The sequence below is a fragment of the Rhea americana genome, unplaced genomic scaffold (assembly GCF_003343005.1).
Source record: "Rhea americana isolate MKP2758 unplaced genomic scaffold, rheAme1 scaffold_12, whole genome shotgun sequence".
Taxonomy (NCBI): Eukaryota; Metazoa; Chordata; class Aves; order Rheiformes; family Rheidae; genus Rhea; species Rhea americana.
Window position 1 is genome coordinate 8,677,384 of NW_028185261.1, and position 27,347 is coordinate 8,704,730.

At 36.4% G+C, this 27,347-nt stretch overlaps 1 protein-coding gene across 1 annotated transcript in view; it reads left to right on the forward strand.

The window, feature by feature from the left end:
- The first annotated feature begins 313 nt into the window (after positions 1-313).
- LRP2 (LDL receptor related protein 2) overlaps positions 314-27,347 on the forward strand; it is a 126,751-nt gene continuing 99,717 nt past the window's right edge. The window contains exons 1-4 of the mRNA XM_085323482.1: positions 314-497; positions 17,264-17,371; positions 19,612-19,734; positions 22,826-22,942. Coding sequence (XP_085179608.1) covers positions 404-497; positions 17,264-17,371; positions 19,612-19,734; positions 22,826-22,942 — 442 coding nt within the window. The 5' untranslated portion in view covers positions 314-403. The remainder of the gene's footprint in view (positions 498-17,263; positions 17,372-19,611; positions 19,735-22,825; positions 22,943-27,347) is intronic.

Below are 27,347 nucleotides of genomic sequence, written 5' to 3' on the forward strand. Positions count from 1 at the left end.
GGATGTGTTTCATTTGCAGTTTGAAATTCCCCTAGTCTACTCAAAATACAAAGTGTATACCAGCAGACTCATGTAAAATCACTGAAGTGCAGGGACTTGGAAGCATCTTGCCTTTCCTGCAAAGTGTAGAAGGAGGGGCAGAGGCAGCCTGTGGCTACAGGGCCTGGAGCAGTGCCTGATTCCCTTATGCTAGTTCCGGGGCTGCTGGGTATAAAGAGCTTTATGCAATGTCTGGAGGGTGGGAGTTTATAGAAAACGAGATGTCTCAACAGGCGAACACGCCTTTCTTCTGCAACTAGCGGGATAAGAAAAAGACACCAGGCTCCTTGTGTTGCTGCTGTGCAGATCAGCACCCCAGAGTTGAGCAGCAGGTTTCTGAAGGAGCTGGAACAACCCAGCCCAGATGGGACCTCACCATCGGATGGATGGAAGAGCAGCAACTGCTTGCAAAGTGCTTATATTATTCACTGCATGCATAATGCAGGCTAGTTGCCAAGGTAAGCACTATGCTCCAACCTTTCCTGAATGGGACCTGCTCACATTGTGAGGAGCACATCCCTGTCCTGGGGGCCTCTATGAGGAAAAGACTAAAGTACCTGAAAGTAGAGGGTTAATAGGGGAGCTGATTCAAGGGGCTCTTTCCAGTACTAAGGAGAAAGAGTTGGCTTTTTACAGGAGCCATTTGAAGTTGATTTCTGTTGAGGAAAAGGAAGCACTGCCTTTAAAAAGACTACAAAACCTGGCTGAGTCTTTTAAGTTCACTTCATCTTGGCTTTAAATTATCCCAGGATGTTTTTCTACGAACTTTTTTTCTGGTTGTACAAGACTGCAGGACATAAATGCTGCTAAATTTGGAGGGCAGCTTAGATTTTGCAGCTCCATGGTCTAAACTCATAGACAGTTTTATAGAGATATAAATGGGCAACTTTACTTGTGGTAAATACTGCTTTATTATCTCTGGATAAGGTACCCTGCAAAATAATAACTGCAGAGATTTCCTGTTTTTTCCATTTTTTCTGGGGATCCTTGTGCCCTCCTTGCTACTGAAGTGTGTATGTGATTTTGCAGACCAGAATTCACCTGTATTCCAAGAGCAAGTTTGGTAACTGCTAAAATTCTGTCTAAGGCTGTTTTTAATTAGGTGTGCACAAGTTACAGCACTTGCGTACAGACACGTTCTGCTTGTGTAGGGATATATGCTGTGGACAGGTTTGCACGCATCTTGGATGTGCGGTCATTTATGGGAGGCTATAAGAAAGAAACAGATGCTTAGTCTGTAGCACAATAAGCTTCCCTCAGTCAGTCTCAGACACAGATTTGAAGTTGAGAGAGGGAGAACTTTTTCTTTGGGCTTTGCTGTTGCTAGGCGACATTTGGGAGCATGTGACTGGCAGAGCAGGCTGAGCGCTGTGGCTGTGCTGCCTCCTCTGGTACTAATCTGGCTGCTGAGGATGGAGTGGCTGTGTCTCCAGTCCCTCTCCCTGGCGTATAACTGCAGCCCGTCTCTTTCTGTCTTCCCCTCTTCACAAATTAATTGCCATGTAGTGAGCATGAAACCTTTCTTTTTGGAGTAAGAGTGACTGAAATACATTTCCAGGGCCCTGCATATTGACCTGGCAGTCCTGCTTGATAGTGTCTGTGTATTTGCGTGTGTGTGTGTGTCTGTCTCTTACGTGTGCATTCAAATTGTTAATCTGCTTTCTTTGCTCAACTCTTAGTTTAAGCTCCTTAGACAGAATCAAGTAAGTAATTATACAGCAACTGCTGCTAGCAGCTCCCACTTAGGAGCTGGGAAATAGGAGATAGCTAATGTGCAGCAGGAGCCCTGCAAAAGCTGTAGCCAAGGAGGTCACACGGGGCAGAGCGTTAATCCTATGCACTATTATTTTACATTGGATTGGGTGGAAGCTGCAGTACTGTTTTAAAAGTAGTATTTTGGACACCTCCAAAACACATGACAGGATAAGGTGAGGAAAACTTAAACTAGAATCTGTAGGCAGTGGAAGTGCAAAACTTTTCCCCTGCTGGCTTTCTTCCCACCTCTCTTCCCAATCTACCCTCTCCTCCATAGTACAGTAACTGTGCTAATGAAACAGGATAGTTTTAGTAATGGGGTGACTGATACTGGTAAAATCTCTGAATGGTAGTCTTGGCCACACTGTGATTGTTATATTGAAAATATTTGATGTCTTTAAGTTCCAGCTCCTTGAATTTTAAGATCATGCCAGACTCTTGTTTCCCCTTTAAAAAAAAAAAAAAGAAAGAAAAGAAAAGAAAAGGCAATAAGAGAATCTTGAAGGCAAATTCAAGGGTCAAAATAAAAAGGATGGAGATGGTATTATCTTTTCTAATCCTCATTATTTTTAAAGCTGTTTCCAGAATGTTTTTGAACATCTGAGGTTGACAGTGTCTGCGTATTCCAGTATGAGCTGGATGTTTCTAGAAGTACTCTTTCATCTGAGTGCTGGCTCAAATGCTAGTATGATTATAATGTTATTTCTCTAATCTCAAATTTACTGAAATTAAACATACCACTTATAAACTGAGTGAAAATGCTGCTCTTGTAATTAGCAGTAGTGTAGGACCTGGTTCTGCAATCTTTACTCTATAGGCCTTGTTGCCTGTGTATTAACTGTTACCAGAAAAGATTGCAAATGGAATCCAAAAAGCTACCTAATTAAGTGTAGTATCAGGAAAGCATTATGAGACTAATGTTAATGTTTATTTTGAGGAATATCAAAGCACTTCACACTCAAATGTAGTTATAAACCATAAGCACTGGATGGATGTTGTACTCTCAGCAGTTTTGCAGAGGGCAAGTGAGATCAATAGGGCAACTTTGCAGTTGAACAATGAGTTCTTTAATGTTTGGCAGGGCTTACCAGATCTGCATACTCTCACAGTATTCCGTGTAGCATCTGTTATTGGGCCTACTTTATCTAACATGGAAGGCCTGCTTTACTGTTTGTGATGAGGATTTAGTACCTGGGAGTGTTTGAAGTTTTTTTTGTTCTTAAWGGTTCAGTGCCAGGGGGACTTTTATAATATATATAATTTTTATATATATATATGTAAAAAAAATAAAATTATTCATAGAAACCTCTTGGKTTTTTTTCTAAAAAAGAATCTTTCTCTTTAGACATGACATATTATCTACATTCTTTGCAAAACTACTATATTTAATATTTCTGTAACCTATGTATTTTAGATCACGTAAATTTTCCTCCACTGTTGATTTTTGGTGTCCCTTAGGTCTCTGGTGAGCTACTTTTAGTAGAGCTCATGTAAATCTTCCAGGAAACAAATGTATTAGTATTAAAATAATACTGATTATTTCATAAATCATTAAATAATTTGACTTTGGTACTGTTTTTTATTAGCAATTATATTAAACTAGTACAAGCTACAAAGTATTGCCAGTATCACTTCTTTCAGGCTTTGACATACTTAAACTGACTTTGGGCTTTGCTACAAATAATTGCAAAGTAAGAAATTACTTTTGTAAGGCCAGGGCTTCCTGTGCTATGTAGTTTACAACAACATTTAAATTGCTGTTTGATTTTTTTTTTTTCTGTTTCTGGTAGATGCTTCTGAGGATCTTTTTATTTCTTTAGCACTCTTCATGTATGGTATCAAAGAAGACAGATTGTTTGGTGTAAATTGTGTGTGATCAATGGTTGTATATTTTGCATGTTGATAAATCATAATTTTGGTCTAAACTTCCAAATTCTAGGAAATGCAGCTAGAAGTGTAAGCATTTCTGTTGATGCTCCTTCTCATTACATACATAGTTAATTTTTTGAATTTTTGTATGCTACATAGAGTTAAGAGGCCAGAAGATGACAGCTAGGTTGATTTCTGATATCTATTTTATTGTTCCTTTTTCAGTAACTCATAGTCTACTGACTTTAAGGTTTCTGTGGTAGTCTTAACACCAGAAGATTTTTTTAAATGATTTTTTTTTAAGGAAGCTGATTCATCCATTCTGGTGAAACATAATTTGAACAGAAGATTTGCTGTAACACAGAAGCTGTTATATCAAATCTGATTTATATTTTAAATCTCTGCAATTATAAGTCATCAGTTTAAATCCAACTGAGGGCAATGGGACTAAAATTTGTTACCTTTAAAAGGTCTCTGTTAGTCTCTGAGAATGATTGGTATTCTAAGACTGAGTCTACATGATGTGAGGAGATCATGTATCAGAGATGACAATGAATGTTTGCATGACCTGAAGCCAGCGAATGAATAGGTATGATCAGTCCAAGTAGAGAAGAGCTACAGCAGCCATTACTCTTTCCAAACTGGCATGGAAAAACAGGCACTTCCAATAAATATTGCAATAATGCAATCTTCAAATTAATAATACAGTGCTTTTTACAGACACTGCCTTCACTCAAGTCTTCTTCATCTGTCCATAGGATGATATGTAGTGACATTGTTGTAGGCCACAAGACAGAGTCACTCCCTTGTGCAGAGCTGTRCATGTTGAAATGACTGTGAGTCCCGTCCAAAAGATTCTGCCCTGCGAAGAGCCACTGTTTGAAGATGTTGAATGAGGCTTTTCTTAGGGACAGAGGATTTGGGACTAATGAGAGGGGAGAAAGGAAAACGGGAATGAGTAWACCAGTGCAGTCCTTGCTGACAGTATAACATGTACTGCGCACAACCTGTGGGCTGCAGTGTTTATCATGATCCTGCACTAGTGTAATTTTCCTGGTTTCCGTTGGTAATGCACTCAAATAATATCAAGCTCAAAACTCCCACTCAGTGTCTGTCTACCTGATTCTAAACTTCCTTCTTTCCTGGGCTTGAGAATTAAAAATACTTATCAGTGAAACACATAATCTTCTTAAATTTTAAAGAAAAAAAAATCATATTTCTATGAACTGACAGCCATTACTTCAGAGTAGGATTCTTTTTAATGAGTAGCCCTCTTTTAGTGCATCTCTTGAATTTTCTTAATAATTWACTCGTTCTGTAATACTGTTAAGCAAAGCATATCAGGAATTTGCTAAGTAATCAGCTAAAGTGAAGASTGGGTCAACCCCCAAAATTTTAGTTAAAAATTGAAAGTAGTAATTGGATGATACATGGTTAGATTTAGGTTCTTTGCCAACTGCTAGAATTACAGTAAATAATTAAGCTACAGGAGTCAAGACAAACAGAGACAGAACATCTAAGGAGATTTCAGCTAAGATAGATGTGTGATATATGCAATGCTTCTATTTCCCTGTAAGACAAACCAAAACCTTCTTTCATATATTGAGCTGATTGGAAATCTGAGCAATGAAATCCCACTGTAATCCAGATTTGCTTTCCATGTGTTTTGCAGGAAATGAGCAAAGATTCATTTAGGGGAAAGGTAGAATGCAATTTCATTAAAGCCTTTTAATTCTCTTCCATTTGGGCTGCCTGGATTGACATGAAATCAATCACTGTGTTTTGAGCCTCTCCCACTCTGTATGCCTTCTTGCACTGTTAAATTATTGCCAGATCAAAGCCTACAGGTGTTTGTTTTTATTTTCTCGTTATTTAGGAGCAAACCTGAAGGTTTTCTGACAAGATTTTTCTGTTAACCAAATATATATATTTTTTTGTTTAATTGCACAATATGCAGGCACGTTTTAGAGAGAGTTCCTTTTATCTCTGTGAGCATTGGATGAAATGCCATTCAGTTTTCTTTCCAAACCTTCTTTAGGTCTGAGAGCCTGTGAAAACTCTTCAGATAAACAAATGTCATGTAACTCGGAACCACATTGCAGTACCACTTTTTAAGCAGGAGTTGATAATTGTTTCTCACCTTTTAGAGTTCTGCTTAAGAAGTGCTGGAACAGTGTAACACTTGGGGTGTTTTAAAGGAAACTATGCTTTCTAAAAGATATTGTTGAAAAACATTAGAGGTCTCTTATAGTTAATGAAATTTATAATTTATATAAAGAGAAGTTGAKGTTTTATTGTTGATTGGGTCACTGGCTAATTAGCTATGATAATCAGATCATTTAAGAAAGTTAGCTTCTTTTAATAGTTTATATTAAACCTGATAAATAAAGGCTTGTGTTGTTTTTCACATTACTTAAAACTAAAATATATGGTTCTTCATGTAATTTAGTAATTATACTTTATTCTTAAAAATACGCATAATCATTTCTGGATGAAGACAGTGCAAGGTTCTCCTCAGCCAGTGCAACTGGCTCTCCTAGCCCGTGCAACTGCGTTAATTTCAAAGAAATTCCTCCTAAGTTGTACTGAGCTAAGGGAAGGAAAGACAGGATTCAGTCAGTGAAGTGAAGAGCAAACATCACTTTTTATAGCTTACCACTGTTGGAGATGCAGTTTGAAGTCCACTTTCTAATGATAATGTTAATTTTATTAACTGYTTTTTGCTCCCCTAACTCAGCACATTTTTATAACAGTTTAAGAAAATTAAGTTTAATGGGTAAGCATGGAAATGTTTAATGGAATGGATAGTCTTTAGTGGATTCCACCAGCTTTTACTGTTGGTTTCAAGGCTTTTAATGTCTTCTTTGTTTTGCAACGCTTAAAGTAGATTAGAGATCTAAGGATCATTGTTATAAGTTTTGTTTTGAATTAATAAAATGTCATGTAAGAGTTATTTTTTTTTTACTTTATAAATTGTTATATTTTATGGTTTTGACGAGAATAAATTGCCTTTATTTAACACTGAAGAAGCCGGAGCCTCAGTGGAAGGGCACTGTTTACAGCAGTGGCGTGTCTGACCAATTATTTTCTTGTACAAGTAGGTCCTGAATACTGTACCAGGCTGAATAGAGTTGAAGTATGGGGGTCCATTCCTATAAGAATCTTTTTGATGGGGATTGTAGGCRTATGCTTGTGTGAGTGAAGGAGGACTGGGGTTCTGGCTGTGTTTTGTAGCATCTCTACAAATAACTGGTACCATACGCAAGATATCCAAAGAATTGATATGTTCATGTTTAGGGCTTGGGTAATGATTTTTGTCTTCTGAAGCTGTTATGCACTTTAGCAAGTCAAATAAACATACTACAGAAAGTTTAGTTTAGTTTGACGAAACATAGGGCCTGCAGAACTGGACCTCATACATAGATAAATAAGCCTCCCCAGGTCTGTCCAAAGGAAGGAAGTTTGCTGTAAAGTTCACATCAGTCAACAGCAGGGCTTTAGAAATGTGGGCATCTCTTGGATTTGTTCAAGGAAAACAGAGACTGAAGGACAAATAATTAAATTCAGTGAAGTAAAAAGCAGCATAATTTGAAGTAAGAGTGAGGTAAAAACTCCAACCTGAATAAGCTACTTCATCCATTCTAATATTATACTGCTTATTAGGTAACACAAAACCCTTCCTCCCTGTTTTTTCTTTGGTTTCCAGAAGAAAAGAGGCTTTGGCAATCAATTCCTGTTTTTTATATATGCAGTAATTTTTGACTTGTTARTCTATATAACATTTCTTATAGCAAAAATTCTCAGAGACTTAAATCTCTACCAGTTTCATAAGGTATTAGAGATACACASACAAACTATTGCCCTGTTAAGGGAGAGATAGGCAAAACTTGATCATTGTACATTCCATGTGGGGTACCGACTTTTTGGCTAGTAAAGTACCAGATGTGGGTGCAGTCTCCTTGCTAGTAGACATTTTGAAAGACATTCACAGAAACTGTTGCTAGGAGGTAGGGATTACAGTTTAAAAGGTTGCAAATCTGTAGGCAAACCAGTGCCTGCAGTTCTGTGAGCAGTGGAACACATTTCCTCATATGGACATGTGTGTGACTGGCCCCTGTGTAACGTGGGAGGGATCCTAACTTTTTGTTCACTAGCTTCTGAAGAAAGTATGCAGTACGCAGTCCCTCTGTGCCCCTGTGTTCCCAGAGGTGCAGTAAGGGTGGGGCTTACCCAGCTGCACAGGGCAGAGCGAGAGATCCTTCTTTCCTGCAGTGCTCCTCTGTGCGTGGAGAGGGGCTTGCTATAGCTAGCCAGTGTCATCTAAAGAATTACTTTGAATATTACATCTATTTCTTTCATTTATCCTCTTCTGATGATTTCATTAGCAAGTTACATGTTGCATAGCAGTTTCCAGTCTATCAGTAAATATGCAAAAGAGATGTAAAAAATTTACTTGATTCTGCTGTCACAAACTGGATTGAAAGGCTCTTATAGAGAGTGATTCCTGGCGCTGCAGTGACTCATCAGCTTTCTAGAGAGCATGACTGAGCTGGATGCAGCTCACCATCTCAGCATGGGGTTTAATTTTGAGAGCTAACAGCACATCTAGTATAAAAGCTATTGAAAAAAAAAATTACAGCTCTTAAAATGAGAATAGCTTCCTGAGAGGGTGGTTTTATCATCTGATACTGCATCTATCAGACTTTCTTACCTATACAGTACAGGTCATGGCTACGTTGTTTAATTGCTTTTTTTTTTTATTTTTTTTTCATTTTCCATGCTCTATATAGTAAAAAAATACTTCCAACTCTTAAAATTTTGCTCAGCTGATTATATTCCCCCCACTCCTTCCCCTGTTCCCCAGTTGTTACTCTATAGCAGCTTTGGGACCATTAGCAAGATTCATTATGAAAATACCTGTGATACTTCCTTCTGTGAGTAGTTGGGGGTGTCTTTTACTTCTGTGTTTCCAAGTTCTTCTTCCTCCTTATGTCATTTGGTCAATGAGAACAGATTTTTGCATATTTAATGTGCCATTCAAAAAAATAGAGACTCCTGAGTGATTAAGAAACACTTAGAAAAGTATGCTTCCTTAGAGATCCACAATGTTTGCTTATACAGCTAACACAATCACAATGGACTAATGTGGATTAAGATACCTAATGTCAAGACAACTGGTTAATGCTATCCAATTTATATATAAGGTATCTGAAATAGATTTTTATATTGTGGAGGCTAATATTTAAGTACTTCCAAGTATTAAATCCCTTGAATTTGGCCATACAGTTGTTATATAACATTATTAAAGTTTGTAARAAAGGAGTACAAGTAATTTTTATTAGCCACCTTGGAAAATACTTTACATACACTGGGATTAAAAAAAGTGTCCAAATTAATGGCTGATTTGGGGAATCACTGAAAAATGGGAAATCTGACAGTGAATTACATGGAAGAGGGAGCATGGCCTGTTCAATGTAAAGAACATTTACTTTATCATTAGAAAGGAATATCACCTGTGTGTTAGAATTAGCCCYCGTTTAAAAGGATTATTTCTTATTCCCGTCCTAATTTGGGACTAAAAAGATAGAAAAAGCAAGCTTGCTGCTTTTTAAAAAGTGTATGAGTTGAAACAAGTTTATAAAGGAACTGTTATTTTTGTTAATTTGCCTACAGKCCTGTGTGATGGTAAAAATATGTAATATGGCTATTTGTGGGTATATATGATAAAAATGGTCATGATTTTAATTTAAGATTTCTTTTTTACATTTAAGGTTAGTGTGAACAATTTTAGTATATTGCATACCATTACAGATGTTCCAGTTTTTATTTTTTCTAGTTATCACTTTTAAAGTGATAATGTAGAGACCACAGTGACTTTGTTCTGAATACAGAACTGAAAAAAAAAAAGATATTTTAAAATTTGAGTTTTATTTTTGGTAAGAGACTCATATATGACCTATTGGAAAATTAGGAGCTTATTCTTTTCATTATTAGTTCATTTTATACTTGAAAAACAGAAAATTAAGYCAATTTTTTAAAAATGAATTTATAAACTTTCTGTTTTTATCAGGGTGCTTGCATTTGTTGCTTTTTCAATTAAAAAAGCTAAAGTTAGGCAGAGAGGATGAGGATTATGAATATCTTTACGTTGCTAGGAGGCATTTACAGTGTCATTCCTTTGAACTTGATGTCTGCAGGAGACCTGGACGTTTTTTTCTTTGCAGGAAGGCTTTCCTGCTTAGTTTCAGTGGATTAAAATCTGAATTTCTTTAATTCTTGGATTTATGTAGAGGCATTAGCAGAAACAAATCTATAGTCCTTTTATGACTGTATTACAGCTGAAAACCCTTCCTCCCCCTAATAGTTTAACATAGAATACTGTAATTTTAAGATTTTTTAGAAGGAGTTTGCATGTGAGCATTATTAAAATGAGCTCTAGTGCAGTAGATTTGAGTTGAGCAACGATTTGAGTTGGTAAGTATTATCTGTATGTCCAAGAATTTACAGACACAAAGTGCAAAATACACTTTTGGAATCCAAGGTGTAGTCATGTGGATTTTGTGCTATTACTTTTTCTGATTTACATGAGAAGAGACTTCTTTCTTCAGAATTAGACTCCCTTTTTTTTTTGCACTGAGTAAACATTGCTTCTTTGCAAATGGTTTTGGAAGAGAAACTGTAAAAATCTGAAGTTGCAGTAAAGCGTGGATTTCTAAGTCCATACTGAAAGATCATGCTGATAAATTGAAAGTATATATGTTCAATTTTGTTATTGAATTTTAAGGTATTTCTTATTGAAAATAAATTAGTATAAATTTTAAAAAGTAGGGTATTGGGATCAACTCTGACAGTCAAGACCCATTTAGCACAACTTCTRATACCCATTGTTCCACTGAAATCAAGATGTGGTGTAATCACAAGATCTGCTCCTGTGAACGTGGAATATTTAGCTCATTTATTTGAGATGGAAATAGTTTCTGCATATCCAKATGGGCGTGGAGAAAGAAACAAAGACAAAACTTAATTCTTCATTCTATTATCATTCCTCTCMCCCTTCTGATATCAGCTCCATTTATAATCCAATGATATTTAAAATTCTACATATGAGTGGATTTTGAGGGAGAGGGTCAGGGCTAGAAGCAGCATTTTCTGCAGTTTGGTGGGAAACAGCTATTTTAATATTGCCATCAATGGGTTTCTACTGAATTTTGGGGAAGTTGTGCAATTAGAATTTGGAAGCCAAGTCTCTTGGCCCAGTTAATGTCAGTGGAGAACTAGATCTATTATGTTTCAAGTTCAGTCTTTTYTTTTTCTGTAGCACAATCTGTATGATTTGTATTCCAGAAAGTTTTCTAAGTATCTGCATCTTTGCTTGGAACCTAGGGAAGTGCATAATAAAACAATCAGATTAAAAAAAAACAAAGTGCTTTTCCACATACATCACAAAATTAAATTAAGCAACCTGTTGCCACATGCTGTTGTGGCATTCAAAAGTATATATGGATTCAAAATCAGAGTAAACCRGTTTGTGAAGGATAGTGCAGTGGTTATTGTTAAACATACCAGTGTGAATGGAATCACTGGCTAGGAATACTTTCACCACGAATTGCTCAAAGGTTGGAGGGCCTTCTTCTATAGGAGGGATCAGCGCATAAATATCCCTAGYAAATACCCCAACAAAATTCTGTGTACCTCTTGTGCACCAGGACTTCCTGTAGTGCTCCTGCAGCCCAGTAGAATATGTGATGGTGAAAGGAGGAGCAAGACTGTTTGGCCTTTGCTTATTGACACTGGGGCATCCAGGTGAGTTCCAGTGCCCACCGTTTTTATGCTGCAAACTCTCCAGGGTATGACCCTTCTTTTTGTTAGACTGTTTGTACAGGGACAGTTACAAAGGGTCCCTGATAATCTACTGAGTCTGTAGATTCTRTTAAGTATTAAGTTTTCAGGCAGTTTGCAGAATAAAGAAAGACTGAAATTACAGAATTAAATATTACCTTAAGGTAAAAATGTAGAATTTAACACAAATCTATCAGACTCCATTCCATTTTTCTTTATAGTTTAATTAATCTTTGTGCATTTTTMTGTCATTACTATTAACAGAATATTACTTTTCAGTATTACGGGATGTTTTACAAAAATAAGCAAAGGTCTTTGCTGAATTATGGATTTTCTTCTTTCTTTGTATGTGTGGGGGAACCGAGATGGAATTTACAAAGGTTCAACTTCACCTCCCTGAGCATTCCAAAATCTGAAGTTGTTTGAAGTGTAATTAAGCTAGGCAAAAAATATGACATCAAAGTGTATGAAAGCACAGGTATGTCTCTGGAATTCTACCTGCAGAACCACTGGAGTGGGCTGTATTTGTGCATGTTTTATTTGGAGGCAGGATGGAAACAAAGAATACCCTTTGTTAGAAGGCAGAAAGAGAGAAAAGAAAATTTGTCACTTTTTTGTGTACGTGAAATTTATATGGAAGAGGCTTCTAACGTACAGTTATTAGCATTTACTTTGAAAAACTGCAGATTTTTGTATAAATGTAAATGTAAAACTGCTTAGTGGAAAAAAACACTGCCTTGGAGAACTTTACCCTTTTAAATGTAAAAAGTCTGTTTTGAGAGGTGATTCCTGAAATGCAAAGCATTTACAGTTTAAGTTGCATTTTTAAGTTGAGAGTTTGAGAATGGTAAAATCTACCCTGAGTTTAAAAATTTCTTCATTACTCTAAATCTTTCATTCAAGCTTAACCGTTAAAAAAGTGTTTATAGTTCACAAAGAAGTTGTAAGCATGGAGAAAAAAGTACTGGATGATTTTTTTTCCCTGTTCTATATGGTCAGAATAGACAGTGATGATACCCTTAAAATCTGTGGATGACACGACGTTAATTCAAAAGATGTGGGATCAAAAGTGAAAGTATGAAGGACTTCAAGGTTAAATTGGCAGGTGGAGAAATGTATGAAAGGAAACTGAAAAGATTAGAACTGTTTAGAGAGAAATTGAATATGAGGAATCTAAAGTAATGTACTGAATAAATAAGGCAGTATTCATTTCTATTAAGAGCTGAATGCAAAATTTTGTTTTTAATATAAGATGATTGAATTAAGCTTTAGTACTCAATCTAAATATTTATACACAACTCTATTAGAGCAAGTGAAGCACAGAGAGGATTGAGAGGGCATAATGGACTGCATTTCTGTTGTAAAATGCAACYCTGTGAATTAAAATCATTGTACTGTGAAATGCCTTAAGCTATTAACTTCTCTTTCTTCTGACGATGTTCCATATGACTTAGTGTGACATTCATTAGCGACGTGAAAGTTGACTAGCATCCTGTGATGGCTGTGGRGTTTGGCAGTAGCTGAATTTAGGATACTTTATTCCATGCAGTGATCATTGGGCATAGTTCTCATATACTACACCAGTGTAAATTTTCTGTAACAWTTAAGGACAAGTGAATCTGTGCAGGTTTACACAGATTTAAATAGTATTGAACATAGTTGCACTTGTCTTGCGGAACACAAGGTAATTATATTGAATAGTGCATGTATTACATGGAAGTTATATTGTCCTCTTTGGTAAGAGATGCATTTGTTTTTAATAACAAATTAAAAGCTAAAAATTCTGTTTAGTTAGTTTTTTTTCCTCAGTCTTTACTCTGATAGAATCAACCTTATGTTGCTTTATTGCAGTAGAAAATGACTGCCTGGCATAATCCATGTGCAAGTAGCTTAATCTGAGCYGGTAATATTAGCTGCCTTGTACCTAAGTAAACTTCACCTAAATAAACTGTGAAACCTAGTCATACGCTCAGAAGTGTCTTACATGAGAATCCTAGATACAGCCACAGAAGGTGCAGTAACAGAACTAGCAAAAAGCCAAGAGATAGCAAATATAGCAAGAAGTTTAGGAATAGTGCTCTGGGATATATTTTTCCAGTGAGTATTCTAATATTTGTTCTGCATTCTTCAGTACTAGTCTGATGTATATTAAAGATGACATTGTAAATTTATTTTTTTCCCTTGGTGTTTTCCTAAATATTGAACAATTGAAACAGATGTTTTTCATTAAAAAATCTTTTTTGTTAATGACTAGAGAGTGCTTTTTTATATATGTTCTGCTGTTTTTCATAGGTTCTGTCATATATCTTTCTAGTCTGTATTTTAGTGATGTTTTCATCACAATAGAAGACTAAAAAAGAATTATAGTAAAAATAAAGCAAAACAAAAAATCAACCCTCTCTTTAACTTTCAAAAGGCGTCTAGATACTTTTCTATTAGCAAATTTTAAACATGAGAAGATTAAACTTTAATTTTTTCATGTTTTGTTTTTAAACTCAGTGGTTATTTCCTGCAGGAATCCTGCTAACAAGATTCTGTTTGCCTGAAAGAGGTGTCTGGTTTTATCAGCATCTGTCAGAGTAAATCAGAATTTCTACGGAAATCAGCTCATTAGTATTAATTTTTGGCAATGTCTGACTGATTCATGAACTACTTGCCATTTAAAAAAAAAATTACTTACTGAAAGCAAATTGTTCCATAAGATTTCTAATTACTAATCCTTCAGTGAATCCAGACTTCAAATAATGGCAATAAAACACAAGTAGTAGTAATAAACAACTGTCTTCTGACAGTTCCTTCTTTTTCCTGAAAGCCAGGTGCCGCGAGCTCACGTTTCATAGCATATACCAATAGTCCTTTTGGACTCATTCTGCCTCTGTGGGTACTAGTCAGTGTAATGCCTGCAAGATATTTTCTTAAATTAATACCATTTAAAATGGATAATTAAATTCATAGCAAATAAATAACAAGTCCTCAAATCTCGTAAGTTTGTAGTACTTGTTTTTAGCAGAACATGTATGTTTCCATTTTGAGTAAATGATGTCTGTAGGTGTCTGTAGTAACAAGCATGGTTATTGCTGTTACTGCTGACTTGGTTATTTTTCTTTCATTATGCATATTTCTACTAGGTAAATGTAGCAATAGATTTTGCAATCATGCATTTTACCTCTGGTTACTTTCTGCTTTATAGAAGTCAGAATTATTTTTCAATCACAGTTGGTGATTAAAACTTTGGTGAGAAGTGCCTTTGAAACTGCAGATCACTTCTTCTATTTTACTTAGCTTCAAAGATTGTTACTTTAATGAATTAGCATCATTATTTGCTATGTAGTTTCCTTTGTTCTAAAGATAATATAAAAGTGATCCATGAAGTATCTATTTTTGTTGTTGTTGTTGTTGTTGTTCTTGTTGTAAAGGCATTTCAGAGCTTCTTGCCTTCAGTTATAAGTAAGTGTGGAAGATTACATTTGAAAAGACTAATGTCATTATTAAATGAATTATATAGCAGGTCTTCAATGAATTGTATATATGGACATTTATACAGCGCTTAACTATATGTAGATCTGACCAACTTGAGCTGTAATTCTGAAAGTATTACAGTGTAGGAGAATGGGATGCTTTGTAGATATTCTGTTAAAATTGAGTTATTTCTCATAGTATACAAAGGTTTCTATGTTTATAATGCTTTCTAAAGAGTTTATCAATGTTATCACCTCATTTTTTAATACTATAATGATACGTTTAAATGTAATAACTTAATATAAGATAGGCAAAAGTGTGGTACATAGTGTTCAAAAATATTTTTGACTTATTTGCAAACAATAATAGCAATTATAGTGTAATTATTTCACGTGTTGCTTGTTCAGACACATCTTTTTCATTAGAAACTAAATCCTGTGGATGTTGATTTAATTCTCTATTGTAACTTCTTTTTAAATAAGTGGCTATGAGTATTCCTGTTGTTTTGAGAAGCAATAATCTACTAAATTAAATGTGTAAACAGATCTAGTTTTTACTTTACATAGTAATTCCAATTGATAAATGATGTTACATGTGTTGTGTTTATTAGAGCTTTAACTGGTAATCTCATATGGAAATGTTGCTTTGTAGGGTAGAATTCAGTGAAAAGGCCTGGGATTCCAGAGTGAACTTGTACATTCCTTCAGGGCATTTTTGCAAGGGAGGTTGTTGTGTTTCAAAGGTAGTTGATAAGAGACCTGCACCACCAACCCCAGACCTGCACCACCAACCACCATCATGCATTAGTCTATAGAAGGTATTTGGGTGAACATACTCCTGTACCACTCCGTACCACCATTTATTCAAGTGAAATTTTTGACCATTTGCAGGATACATTATAAATCAGGATGTCACTACCAGACAATCAGATTTGAACATTCCTTGCATAAAATAGCTTGCTTATATCCCTTAGGAATATATCACTTAACTGTGTTTATGTGACAGTGTTGATATGCCTGGATTTTACATGAAAGTTAGGGTAGCATGTTATTTATGTCATCATGAATTCAAAAGTAGGTGATTGAGCTTTATATATGCTGAGGTTATCTTCACTGGATAAGTCTCAGAATAATTGAAAGATATGGTTTTATTGTATAGTTATTAATTAAAACAGGAAATATTTTTTTTTTCTTCAGAGTTAGGCAGTAGCAAAGCCCCAGTTTATTTCAGTGTTCCCTGCTCTGAGGTGCTGACAAGAGATTACATGAAACAGAACTGTATTGAACCTAATTATGCTATAGCTCATTGTTTTGGGAACCCATAAAACCGTTCACTCCCTTTTTATGAGGCTGTAGTCACAATGAAAGACTGTAAATGGTGCATTTTCTCTCTCCTATGGGACTAGGAATTTCATTAGAGGTGTCTAATAAAGGCGTGATCCAGCTGCATTTACACCTGGCAATGAAAACTTCTTTATCAGGTCTTAATCCTTTGTAGGTGAAGCAGGAGGGAATGAYGGCAAGCTGGCCTTTGATTAGCCGTAAATGTCTGAAAGCTTAATTTCTTTTAACATTATTTGATATTCAAATATTGAATCAATACATGCTTTCCTCTACTTCACAGGAGAGACTCTTATATACTAAGGAATTATTAAAAAACAAAAAACAAAACAAGACAAAAAGACCCCCAAACCATACTGAGTTTTCCATACTTTCAAGCAGGTCACCAATATGGGGGTGCTAAAACAGAATTTCTACATCAGCAGAAGGGATTACCTTTTTTTTTCTTCTTTGTAAATCCTCAGACACTCTGGGGAAGACTAATGTTTAACCCTTAAGGAAAAACATTCCCTACTTTTATTTAAGTCTGTACGGTCTGTAAACTTAAAATGGATATATTTCTGATAAATAGGTTTCTGTTGTATAAGTGTCTCTCAAAGAGACTGTTTTTTTTTAACTGTTGCCCTTTTTTTAGATAATATATAACTATTAAAATTAGTGGCAACTTTATAGAGTTTTTTGGGGACTATTCTGTAAGATTTGGAGATGGTCTTTCTTTTTTGGTTGACTGGGTATATAGATATGTAAGCAATGTATAATTTGGCCCAATGCTTTTTCTATAGATATATATATTTATCTTCATAGGTTTTTTGTATGTATATATTATCACCATATCTTTTTCCTCCCTTTCCATGTGACAAGGTAATAGGTAAATTACAGATATTTGACAGAAATGCACTCCAGTGCCTGTTTTGATATGCTGGCACTGCTAACCTGCCTGTTACTACTGTGTTTTATCACAGGATGTGAGCGTGGGCAGTTTCGCTGTGGAAATGGTCGCTGTATTCCAGGAGACTGGAGGTGTGATGGGGCCAGAGACTGCTCAGATGATACAGATGAAGCTGGTTGTCGTAAGTGAAACAACTCTAGAGCAACCTTTGTATAATGTGAGAAATGCTTAGATCCCAATGTGCTCAGCTGCATCTGTGGTACAATAAGGAAGTGAAAGAGGGAGCAAAATCCTAATTACTTGAGATGAATGCAGAATCTGTTTGACTCATGTCTCTTGTGAGCATTGGGTTTGGTGGTTAGGAAATCAAGTAGGGCTCAACTTCTAAATGACTTTGTTAGCCTTCTCTTCAAAGTCTGAGTGTCTAATAACACTGTTTCTTCTGATGGCTAGGGAACTAGGTCCTAAATGGGTTTAGAAACGTGTTGTATATCATTGTTGCAGTGATGCTGAATATTGGATGTTCATACGGTGACCACCAGTATCACTTAAGCTCTAAAATTCATGTCTTTGAGACCACAGACAACAAGCCGTCCTGCAGCTCAAGTAGAGCCTTGGTTAGTTGTTTAGAGTGGTGTTGTTATCCTCTGTGCCAGCAGCTCAGGGAGAGCAGTCACATTCAGATGGGTTATAGTATCAATTCACAAAGATTCCCAAAATCTGAATGTTAAGACATTCTGAAAATGAAGAAATTCCATCTACGGTCTGTTTTCAGAAATCTGCCTTCATTTTACTATCTGCATTACAGTGTTCTTTGAGGTTTTGTGGGCTATTGTAACTGTCAGGCCATTCATTTGTTGGCCAGTTTTTGCCCCTCAGCTGTGTGGAGTGAAAAAGACTAATTTATATTGGTTCTTCTTATGCTAGATTGTTTCTTTTCTGCTTGACCCCTGCAGAAATTGGAGGTCATTCCTTTAGCATGGTAGGTTGATTTGTTGCTTAAGAGTTTACTCAGTTCTGCAAACCAGTGTAGTTCTGGATGAAGAATGCCTTAAACTCAGATAAAAAATAGTTTCCTACAACTTCTATAACTTTCAGTTAATTCTGGACTGGAACAAGAAAGAAAGAGTAGGGCTTTGAACAGTGAGTAATATCCCCATTAACTGTGAAAACTAAAAAACCTGGCACTTACTACATTTGTTGTAATTAACAAATGATGATGTTGAGTTGTTCTCATTTTCATATATGATATCAGGAGGATGAAAATGAAACTTTTCAGTTTTGGTCAGTTAATTGGTTTTTAAAAAACAAAATATTAATGTGCTATAGGGAGTGGGGAATGTAAATATCTAGGAAGATTGATTTAGCCATTAAAAAGTGTCCTGTGTTTAAAATTATATTACAATATTGTTCTTTGATACTTGAAAAAGGAATCAACAAATTGTGCGTGAAGTGCATCTGTTGTATGCGWTTCATTTTGTCCCTTTAAGTTCTTTACCTCTAATACAATTTTGTTCCTTCCAACTCTTAAGTCTATAAAGCACTTCTAATTTCTCCTTTGAAAGCTTTGTTTATGTTGATGGTTGTTATGTTGATGCTCACATTTTGTTCTATGAGCACAAGGTGTTTCTAGTTGACTTACAGCACAGCAGAGGCCAAATTCATGATCTCGAGAAAAAAATCATTAAGATCACAGTCCTGTCTACTGAACTGTGTTGTGCTAGTGATTCTTCTCAGGATTATTAACTAGGGATGGAGCAGGCTATAACACAGTTAGTTTCAAGCATTTATTTTGGCCTTTCAGGCTAATGGCTCCCTATCATTAGGCTATTTGAAAAGTCCACAGCAGAGCTGGAATAACATCAGATTGTTCAGACCTTACCCTCACTTCTGCCTCATGAATCCATGGATCAGAATCATGAGCTTGTTTTAAAAGATCTTATTCCTGTCTTTTGCGTAAGAGCAATAACACCAGGAATGAAACACCTGGGGAGGTGTGAGGGGAATTGAACAAACTACTGGGAAGCTAGGGAAGCTAGCTTGAATCTATATGTATATGAATAAAAAGAGATATTTCTAGAGGATTATTCTCTTGCTCTGACCTGCTTTCTAGAGGACCTTGTCTTTTTCCATGGTAAAGTACAAAACTGAAGATTCATACTTAGGAGTTCACTAAACTGACTTTAGCCTTTGGGCATCCTTCTCCCCCCCCCCCCCATCTGTCCATTTCCTTTGGTTTGTCAAATGCTTCATGTATTCAGTGGAAGTTAGGCAGTTGACACCTGAACCTTAAGGCTTATCTTCTTCTTCTCTCTCTCTCTCTCTCTCTCTCTCTCTCTCTCCCCCCCCTTTTTTTAGCTTTTTTGAAAGCCCTTTCCCAAATGGCTGTGAAATAACAATCTTTTCCCTTGCTTATACTAGCACAACCAACATGCGAGGGAAATCAGTTTCAGTGTCAGAATGATGGTGAATGCATCCCGCAGTCATGGGTTTGTGATGATGAGGAAGACTGTGAAGATGGCTCAGATGAGCATCAACAATGCCGTAAGTATTTAAGACCTAATGTTATACCAACTTTGTGAAGTAAGAGGTTATTCATGCAGCAACGTATTAATAACGTACAGAAACAAGCCTGCTGTAAGTACAGCTTTTACCGGAGGAGTCTCTTTAAGGTATAGTTTCTAGAAGTGAAATACTCTGAAATCTGAAATAAATAAAACATAATGTATATACCTGAGTATGCATCTCCAGATCTTGGAATCAAGTTACTGATGTCTCACTTAAAGAAAAATAGAAAAAAAGATATCTAAGTAATCCCCTTGATTCCAGGGAGGTTCACARATTTAAGTTTTGGAAGAACTTCACTCACAGACCAAGTGTATACTTTTAGATCTTTTTAGTATTTGTTTCCACTGAAGTTGGAAAAATGAAACTAAGGTGAATTACCTTTTGTTCCCCTCTTCCTGTAAGTGAGTGTCAGCACAATCACTGGTTATGTGTTAACTAAGGAATCTGCAGATATAAAAAGCAAAATGAACAACAACTCTGAGTTGACTTTTGAACTAGGTCATTGTAACTTACCATAGTTCTCCATGTATTCATTAATCATGGGTGTTATGGAAAGGCTCTTTCAGGAAATACACAGTGGCATCATACTACTGCTGCTGTTTTTGAGCCATCTGCTGGTATTTGCCTTTTTTCTAAAGGGACTTTTATATCTCTGTACTTGGTGATCCTAGTAGAGCTTTCCATTTTTGAAATTTTAGAATTTTTTCCTGAGAGCCAGCTGGGTGACAGTACTGAGATTCACTCATGCAAAAGAAGAGAAATATATTTTACTTTATTCCCTTTCTTTCTTTCTTTCTTTTTTCCTAATGAGACTAGTACCCCAATAACTGGGCTTTGGGAACACCACTGACAGCAAAAGGAACAGAGAGCCTTTGCAGAGTAGCAGAACAGGTGCCAGCATATAGACTGGGATGATGTTTAGATATAGCATGAGTCTGAAAGAAACAAAAATGCAAATGACAGAAGGGAGGAAAAGTTAGTGGCAAAATCACCCTTCAGTTATGTCTTTAAAGACTCAACTGATTTGTCTTGACTAGAATGCATAATGTTAATTATGCACCCAAAATTTCCATAAAATAAGTGGAATCAAAGTGGAATTATGCAGTTTTGTTTTCCACTGATACTGTTGTCACAGGAAGAGATACCAACAAAATAGTTCTTCATCCTCTATTAGTTATGAATGGAAAATATGCCTGTTGGTGTGTTGAGGTCCTGGCTGTATTGAAAAGTAGGGCCTTATCTCCAACTCAGCTGTGTTTACTTCGTGGCAATCTAGATGATTTCTTGTTAATGTATGATATACTTGGGTAGTTGTCCAAATAACTTACAGTTTGCGATAGTTTTGTCCCAGCAAGCAAATAATACAGAAAACTTTGAGAATTGGTAATTTAAATCTTTTAGGCAAAACAATTACAAGGAGATACTTTTTAACCTAGAGGTAATTTTTCTCCTAGATCTCTCATGATTGTTCCTGGCACTTCCACTTTCAGTGCTAATAGAACTTCATTTTAATGGCAAAATTGGAATTCCATTTTAGTTTTTAATTTAGTGAAATATATTCTGGTATAAGGAAGAGGATGAAAGTTTCCTCTAAGAAACTAGGCGATGTCTGAGGAAATCACTTTTTGATAAAATTCAGTACTGTGTTTATTGATGATAAATAGCCTCTTTTTTYTCTACCTGGAGAATGTAGAACAATAAGCAGAATATACTGAAGATAAAACCTTAAAAGATTTTTTTAACRGTGAACCAGAATCAATCTCATATCCTTTCAGCTGAAACTCAGTGAAGAGATACGTTCAAAGGAGCTTGCTTAATGTGCTGTAACCACTAATGGTTGTTCCACCTAGAGGTCTACATTATGACAATTTCAAAGCACTTCCCCCAGATGCTTCTTTTTAGACGTTAGATTCTCAGCACTAGTTGTCTCATTCTAAAGATCCACTTCTACTTTGTCACAGTCCTTGCTAAAGTTCACATAGGCAGTGATTGTTGCAGGGAGCTGGGAAGCATTTAGTGACTTTTTGCATGTGGACATTTGTTCTAAAAYGTGGTTTGTGGGAGACTTGAATTGATAACTTTAGATCCCGTAGTGTCTTGCTACTCAATATTCCTAATATCTGGCACCTGATTCTAAAAAATCATTCAAGAAACATAAACAAAGCAGCAATCTGTTTATATGCTTTATTTTCTTCACCCTACAAAATATAAATTCACTGGTATCTGCAGTTCAATATAACACTATTAAAAATGCTGAAAAGTATAATGCAGTGTCAGTGTAAAATGGGTTTAGATTTCATAATTCATTAAGCTTATTTAAAATTCTGTATTGCCGTTGTATGTGTAAAGGCTGTGTAGTAGGCAGGGATGTGAGAGGATCCAGTGGTGTGTGTGGAAGGCTCTCTCTCCGTTGCTTCCTCTCTCTCGAATCCCACCAAGGCCGTTGTTGAACAGTATGGTAAAATTTGCTTTAGGGTTCCTAGCATCTGATCGAAAGTGCCAGGACCACATGACAGTATGTGCTGATACTGTGTACACATTCTATCTGCTTAGGTTCAGAATGTTTTCTTCATATATTACTTGTCTCCCAACAGCTAGCATAAAGCCAATAGGATTGCTGTGTCATATAATCTGGCTAAATAACAGAAGTGCCATCATAAATGCATGCCTGATCTAGATCAGATTTTCCCTCTTGTCTATTGACTGAGGAAATAATGCCTGGTATTGAGGCCTTATGTTATATTAAGTCCAAAAGAGGTAGGGGAGCTCTGAAAAAGGGCATAAAGGAAGTTCTAYAGGACCTTTGTATGGTTTTCTTAGCCCCTGTAGTGGGGCAGAACAGTGGCCTTGCAGGGTACAGGAGGCCTAATAGAGTTATATTGTCTGACATCTACTTGTCAAGTATTCTTTAATCTTCCTGAAAACACAAAGGTACAGGAGGAGAAAGTTCTGTGTTAATATTTGTGAGGAGGACTGAGTAATTAAGAAAGAAGATGACAAAAAGTGGTTTTCTTGTGTAAAAAATCTTGGTTGATGGAAAACTTCATTGAGTACCTGTTTTTTGCAGCGGGAAGGACGTGCTCAAGTCAGCAGTTCACGTGTTTGAATGGACAATGTATCCCAAGTTCATACAGGTGTGATCGAGTAAAGGACTGCACTGATGGAACAGATGAAAGAGACTGCCGTAAGTCTTAGCTCTTAGCACTAGATCTGGTTTCATTTCATCTCCCCATGGCATTTTAATCAATTTGTAAGATTAAAGGGCTTGTTGATGGACAAAATGACCACAATATGTTTCTTGTTATTGCAGTTTCATTGCAGATTCTTTTATGTATTAGAGCTGATGTTCTGATACAATTTCACTRTTGCAGTACTCAAATGCAAACTGCTGCCATGGGGTCAGCACTTCTTGTTTGTCTATATTGTAAAAATAATAAATACTGGATTGGAAAAGCACACCACGTTTAAATGGCTCAAAGTGTTGGAAGACTCAAAGCTAATTTTGCACAATTTTTTCATGTTCTCATTGCATGGACCTTCCTGAGATCAGTGGTAACTATAACCTGTACAGGAAAGCAAAATTTGCTCCCAAATCATTTTTGGGGGGATATTTTAAACCTTTGAAAAGTATTTGTATTCTAGACTGCAGCTTCCCATGAAGGAGAAGAAAGGGGGTTGTATTGTACTCTGACAAGATTTTTTTATTATGTCCACAGAACACAAATGGACAGCTAGTGTTTTCAGTCTTAACACTCCCAGAGCTAATGCAGCCTGACTATCTGGAGGCAGCCTGTCTGGTTACAGCCTCCCTAAATCCCAGCCTATGTTGAATACCGATGGAAAGGACTGTTGGCCACAGAACAGAGGCCATATTTTTTCAGAGATGTTTTTCCTAATACCTAAGTATCAGTGTATGTAACAACATGTCTGTTCATTGTTGATATTAAGGAGAAACTTTACACATCRTGAGTCATATGTAACACAGAAGCTGTTTCTGTTGTTGGAGCTTAGTATGCTTCTGGGAAAAAGCCAAACTGCAAACTTTACTCAGAAACAAATCTAGGAAAAAAAGAAGAGGTGAGGATGCTAAGGAATGGTTAAAGGAGCAAGAAATAAATTGCTGTTAATGGCTGTAACTGTGGAGAAAAGGGCATGTGTACATGCTGTATAAAGGAAAACCAGCATCATCCAACTGCCAGTGCCTTTTATCCCTGACTCCCAAGTGGCTAAAAGTAAGTGCACTCTGTAAAATGAAAAGTGATTTAGAACTAAGTGGCACTTCAGAATAAAAGGTTGCTGAGACAGCAAGCCTGGAACTTTCCCATGTGATAGAGACACAGCCAATTCTGAACTCACTAACACAAATGCCTAAATGCCAAGATCCAAAGAAATGCCTACAATTTCTGGAAGAATATTTTCTGTGGCTTGGCATTTTTCCTCTTGAAGTTTAGAGGAAGAAAGCAGATTAGTAACTTGATTTAGCAAATGTATGACAGCTTTAAAAAAAATCSTGAAGATACTTGTTTAAAAAAATGCATATCTGCATAGCTCTGAAGAGGAGTTTCTCAACACCTCTGAGAAATCAGTGAGTAATCATTGAATAAGGTATGGGATAGACAGATGAAATGATGTGATTGTCATAATGCAGTAAATATAGGGCAGAATGGGAATAGAGTCCTAAAGTCAATACTCAGAATTTGTTATTCAGACTAGCAGCCACAGTGATGTTTGAAAATTGAAGTGCACATTTAATTTCACTTTTAACATTCATAACCAAATAACTTAAAAGGGGGCTTTGGAAAAGGATCTCTAAATACCTTAACAGTAGTGTTTTGCTGTATGGGAAATTCAGATTTTGTTCATGGATCCAGTCATTGCTGCATCAACCAGTAGGCCCAGGGACTGTTTTGAAGGCAGCATATTTAGCCCCTAGGAGAGGTACTACCTCATGTTGTTCAACAGCCATTACTCTAGTTGATTAGAAAATGTGTTGACAGTCCCTCTAAGCCACAAGAATGACTGTGACTTGGAACATTAAAAGTAGGATTGTTGGACTAATTTAAAGAAATGAGATGGTGCTGAAAGATAAGAGAATCACAACGATCATAACAAGAAGACCCCTCCAGAAAGGCTGGTTAATTTTATTGCCCCTCCATCTTTGCAAGACTTGGAACTTTAAACAGAACTCATAAGAGAAGATGAATCATTTGGTGATTTTATCATAAACTATAAATTAGGGATTAATTTAAGTATTAGATTTTACTGTTTTGAAGCAGTTTCTAACCTTTGCCTTGAGTGTTAACTTTTCCTACCATTTCCATCCATTTGTTTCTCTTTCCATAACATAATAAATACAGAATAAATAACTTATACAGACAACAACAACAACAAAGAGAAATATCTCTATGTGGCCTTTCCCTTACCAGATTAATTTACACTAAAGTGTTTCATAAGTGAAAATGGAACATTCAGGAACTGTTGAATATAAAGTATTTTAAAAATAGTTCTTTCATTTTCACCGAGTATCACAAGTATATAAATATTTAGGAAGACTTCAGTAACGTCACATCTGCTTGCTTATTGATCTTTCTGGAAGCAGACTTAAATTGTAAAGATGAAGCTTTGGTTCTGAATAAGTGACGTTATTTAAGAAACCAGTCAAATGCAAGATGTCACCGATATGAAGTAACTTGGCAGTTAAGCATGTAATAAAATGGAACAAGGAGATTGAAAGCCTTAGTCCATTTTATTCCTAATGGGATTAACTGCAAGAGAAAACTACTCATGCAGAGGGTAAGATAAACATCAGAACAATGTTTCAGCTACGGGTCATGTAATTAGAGTATTGAAGCTTTTTTATTTCATAAAATTAATGTAATTTCTATTTTCATTAAATACATATGTCAGGTTGTTTTCCCAACTTTCTTAAAAGTCAGGAGCTATTTATGTTTTAACATTTCCATTTTAAAACTTAGAAATGCGGTATGAAGTGACAGACTATTGGGRTTACAAATACTTTTTGGTAGTAAGTAGCCAATGTCATTTGTCTGTGTGATAAACTTATTTTTTTAATTAAAGGTAGAATTCTCTGCCTGCTTCAGGGTTTTAGTAGAAAAATGAAACTCCCAGCCATCTCCATTTTGCTCTACCATGACTCACAGAATAAACTTCTTGGATACAGCTCTGGCAGTTGAGGCAGATCACTGCATTGTGAGTCCATGAGGGAGAAAGGGGGAGTCTTTTAAAGACGTTTTAGTGAGGCTGATGGGCTGAGTACAGATCCACAAACTCTGGATTTTTAATTCTAGTTTGGATGTGACTTGCCTCACCTGTCAATTCCTGCCTCTTGTTCCCTGTCGTAAGTAGCTGTTTTGAGCAAGAATTGGGCAGTCAGGTCTGGAATGGGTTTGTGGAGAATGGTATAAGCCTCAGTGAGGGTGAACACAGACCAAGAACTGAGAAAAGCCTAGGGAGCAGTCCAAACAGGAAGAAAAATCATGATCAGAGAGGGAACTCATGTTCTTGATGTAAAATTTGTGTATATTGGCTACAGGACAAGGCAGAAGTTTGGGCTGGAGGAAATATCTGCATCAGGGAGGGTTTGGAACAGGGAACCAGCAAAACTGGAGCAAAGTAATGAAGCAGCTGAAGACTAGAGTGGCAAGTCAGTCTGCCAGCTCTCAAAATATCACTGCTATGGACACTCCCTGATATCACTTAGTTGATAGGAGTCTTGTGCTTGCAATAAGTCCTCTTTCTGTTGTCTATGATGGCCTAAGGCTGTGTGCGCAATGGCATGCCCACTGTGACATGGTGACTCATGGCAGCGAATCAAAGGGTTTTAATCGATTTTATTTTGTAAAATGATTTGAAATATTGCTGTAATAAAAGAGTGATACCTGAGAGTAGGAAATTGCCCTTTTTTTTCTTCCTCCTTCTTTTAATATGGGTTAGGGATAAAGAAAGCTACACTTCCAGGCTGTATGACAGAGGTCAATGCCTGCTGAATCCAGTACCAGAGTTACAACTTTTTGCTATTACTGTTTTTGTATAGATGTATTTCCCATTTGCTGAGCTTGCAGAGCAAACATGTTAGGCAAAGAGCAAAAAATGGTAGGTTTAGCAATCCCTATGACATAGCTTTCAAGCATCTTCTGTATGTGTACATTGAAAGATGCAGTTTAAATGGGTTTGCAAGTCGTTCCTCATCTGTTGTTTGTGCTGATCTCTGCCAGTTGATCATATTTTGCAAGTGAAGTGCTGGCATACCATGGGGTGACAGATTGCAGAAAAGTATTTTGACTAAGAATAAGAAATGCCTGAAAGAAAGTGGGGGAGAGAGGAGCTCCCTTTAATCCTGAGCACTGGAATGGATGTAGCTGGATTCTCCTCTGATGCAAAACTTGTATTATCTTCTGGGAACTGTGATCACTAAGAAAATACGATCTTTTTCAATTTTATGTAATTAGTGAAAGGTTCAGAAGATCTTAGGAAAAAAAGACAAATGAAACAATGGTATCATGAAAAGGAGGCACATTGTAATTAAAGGCAGGGTGAAGTATGCAGTGTTTATACTTCTGTGTCAGATC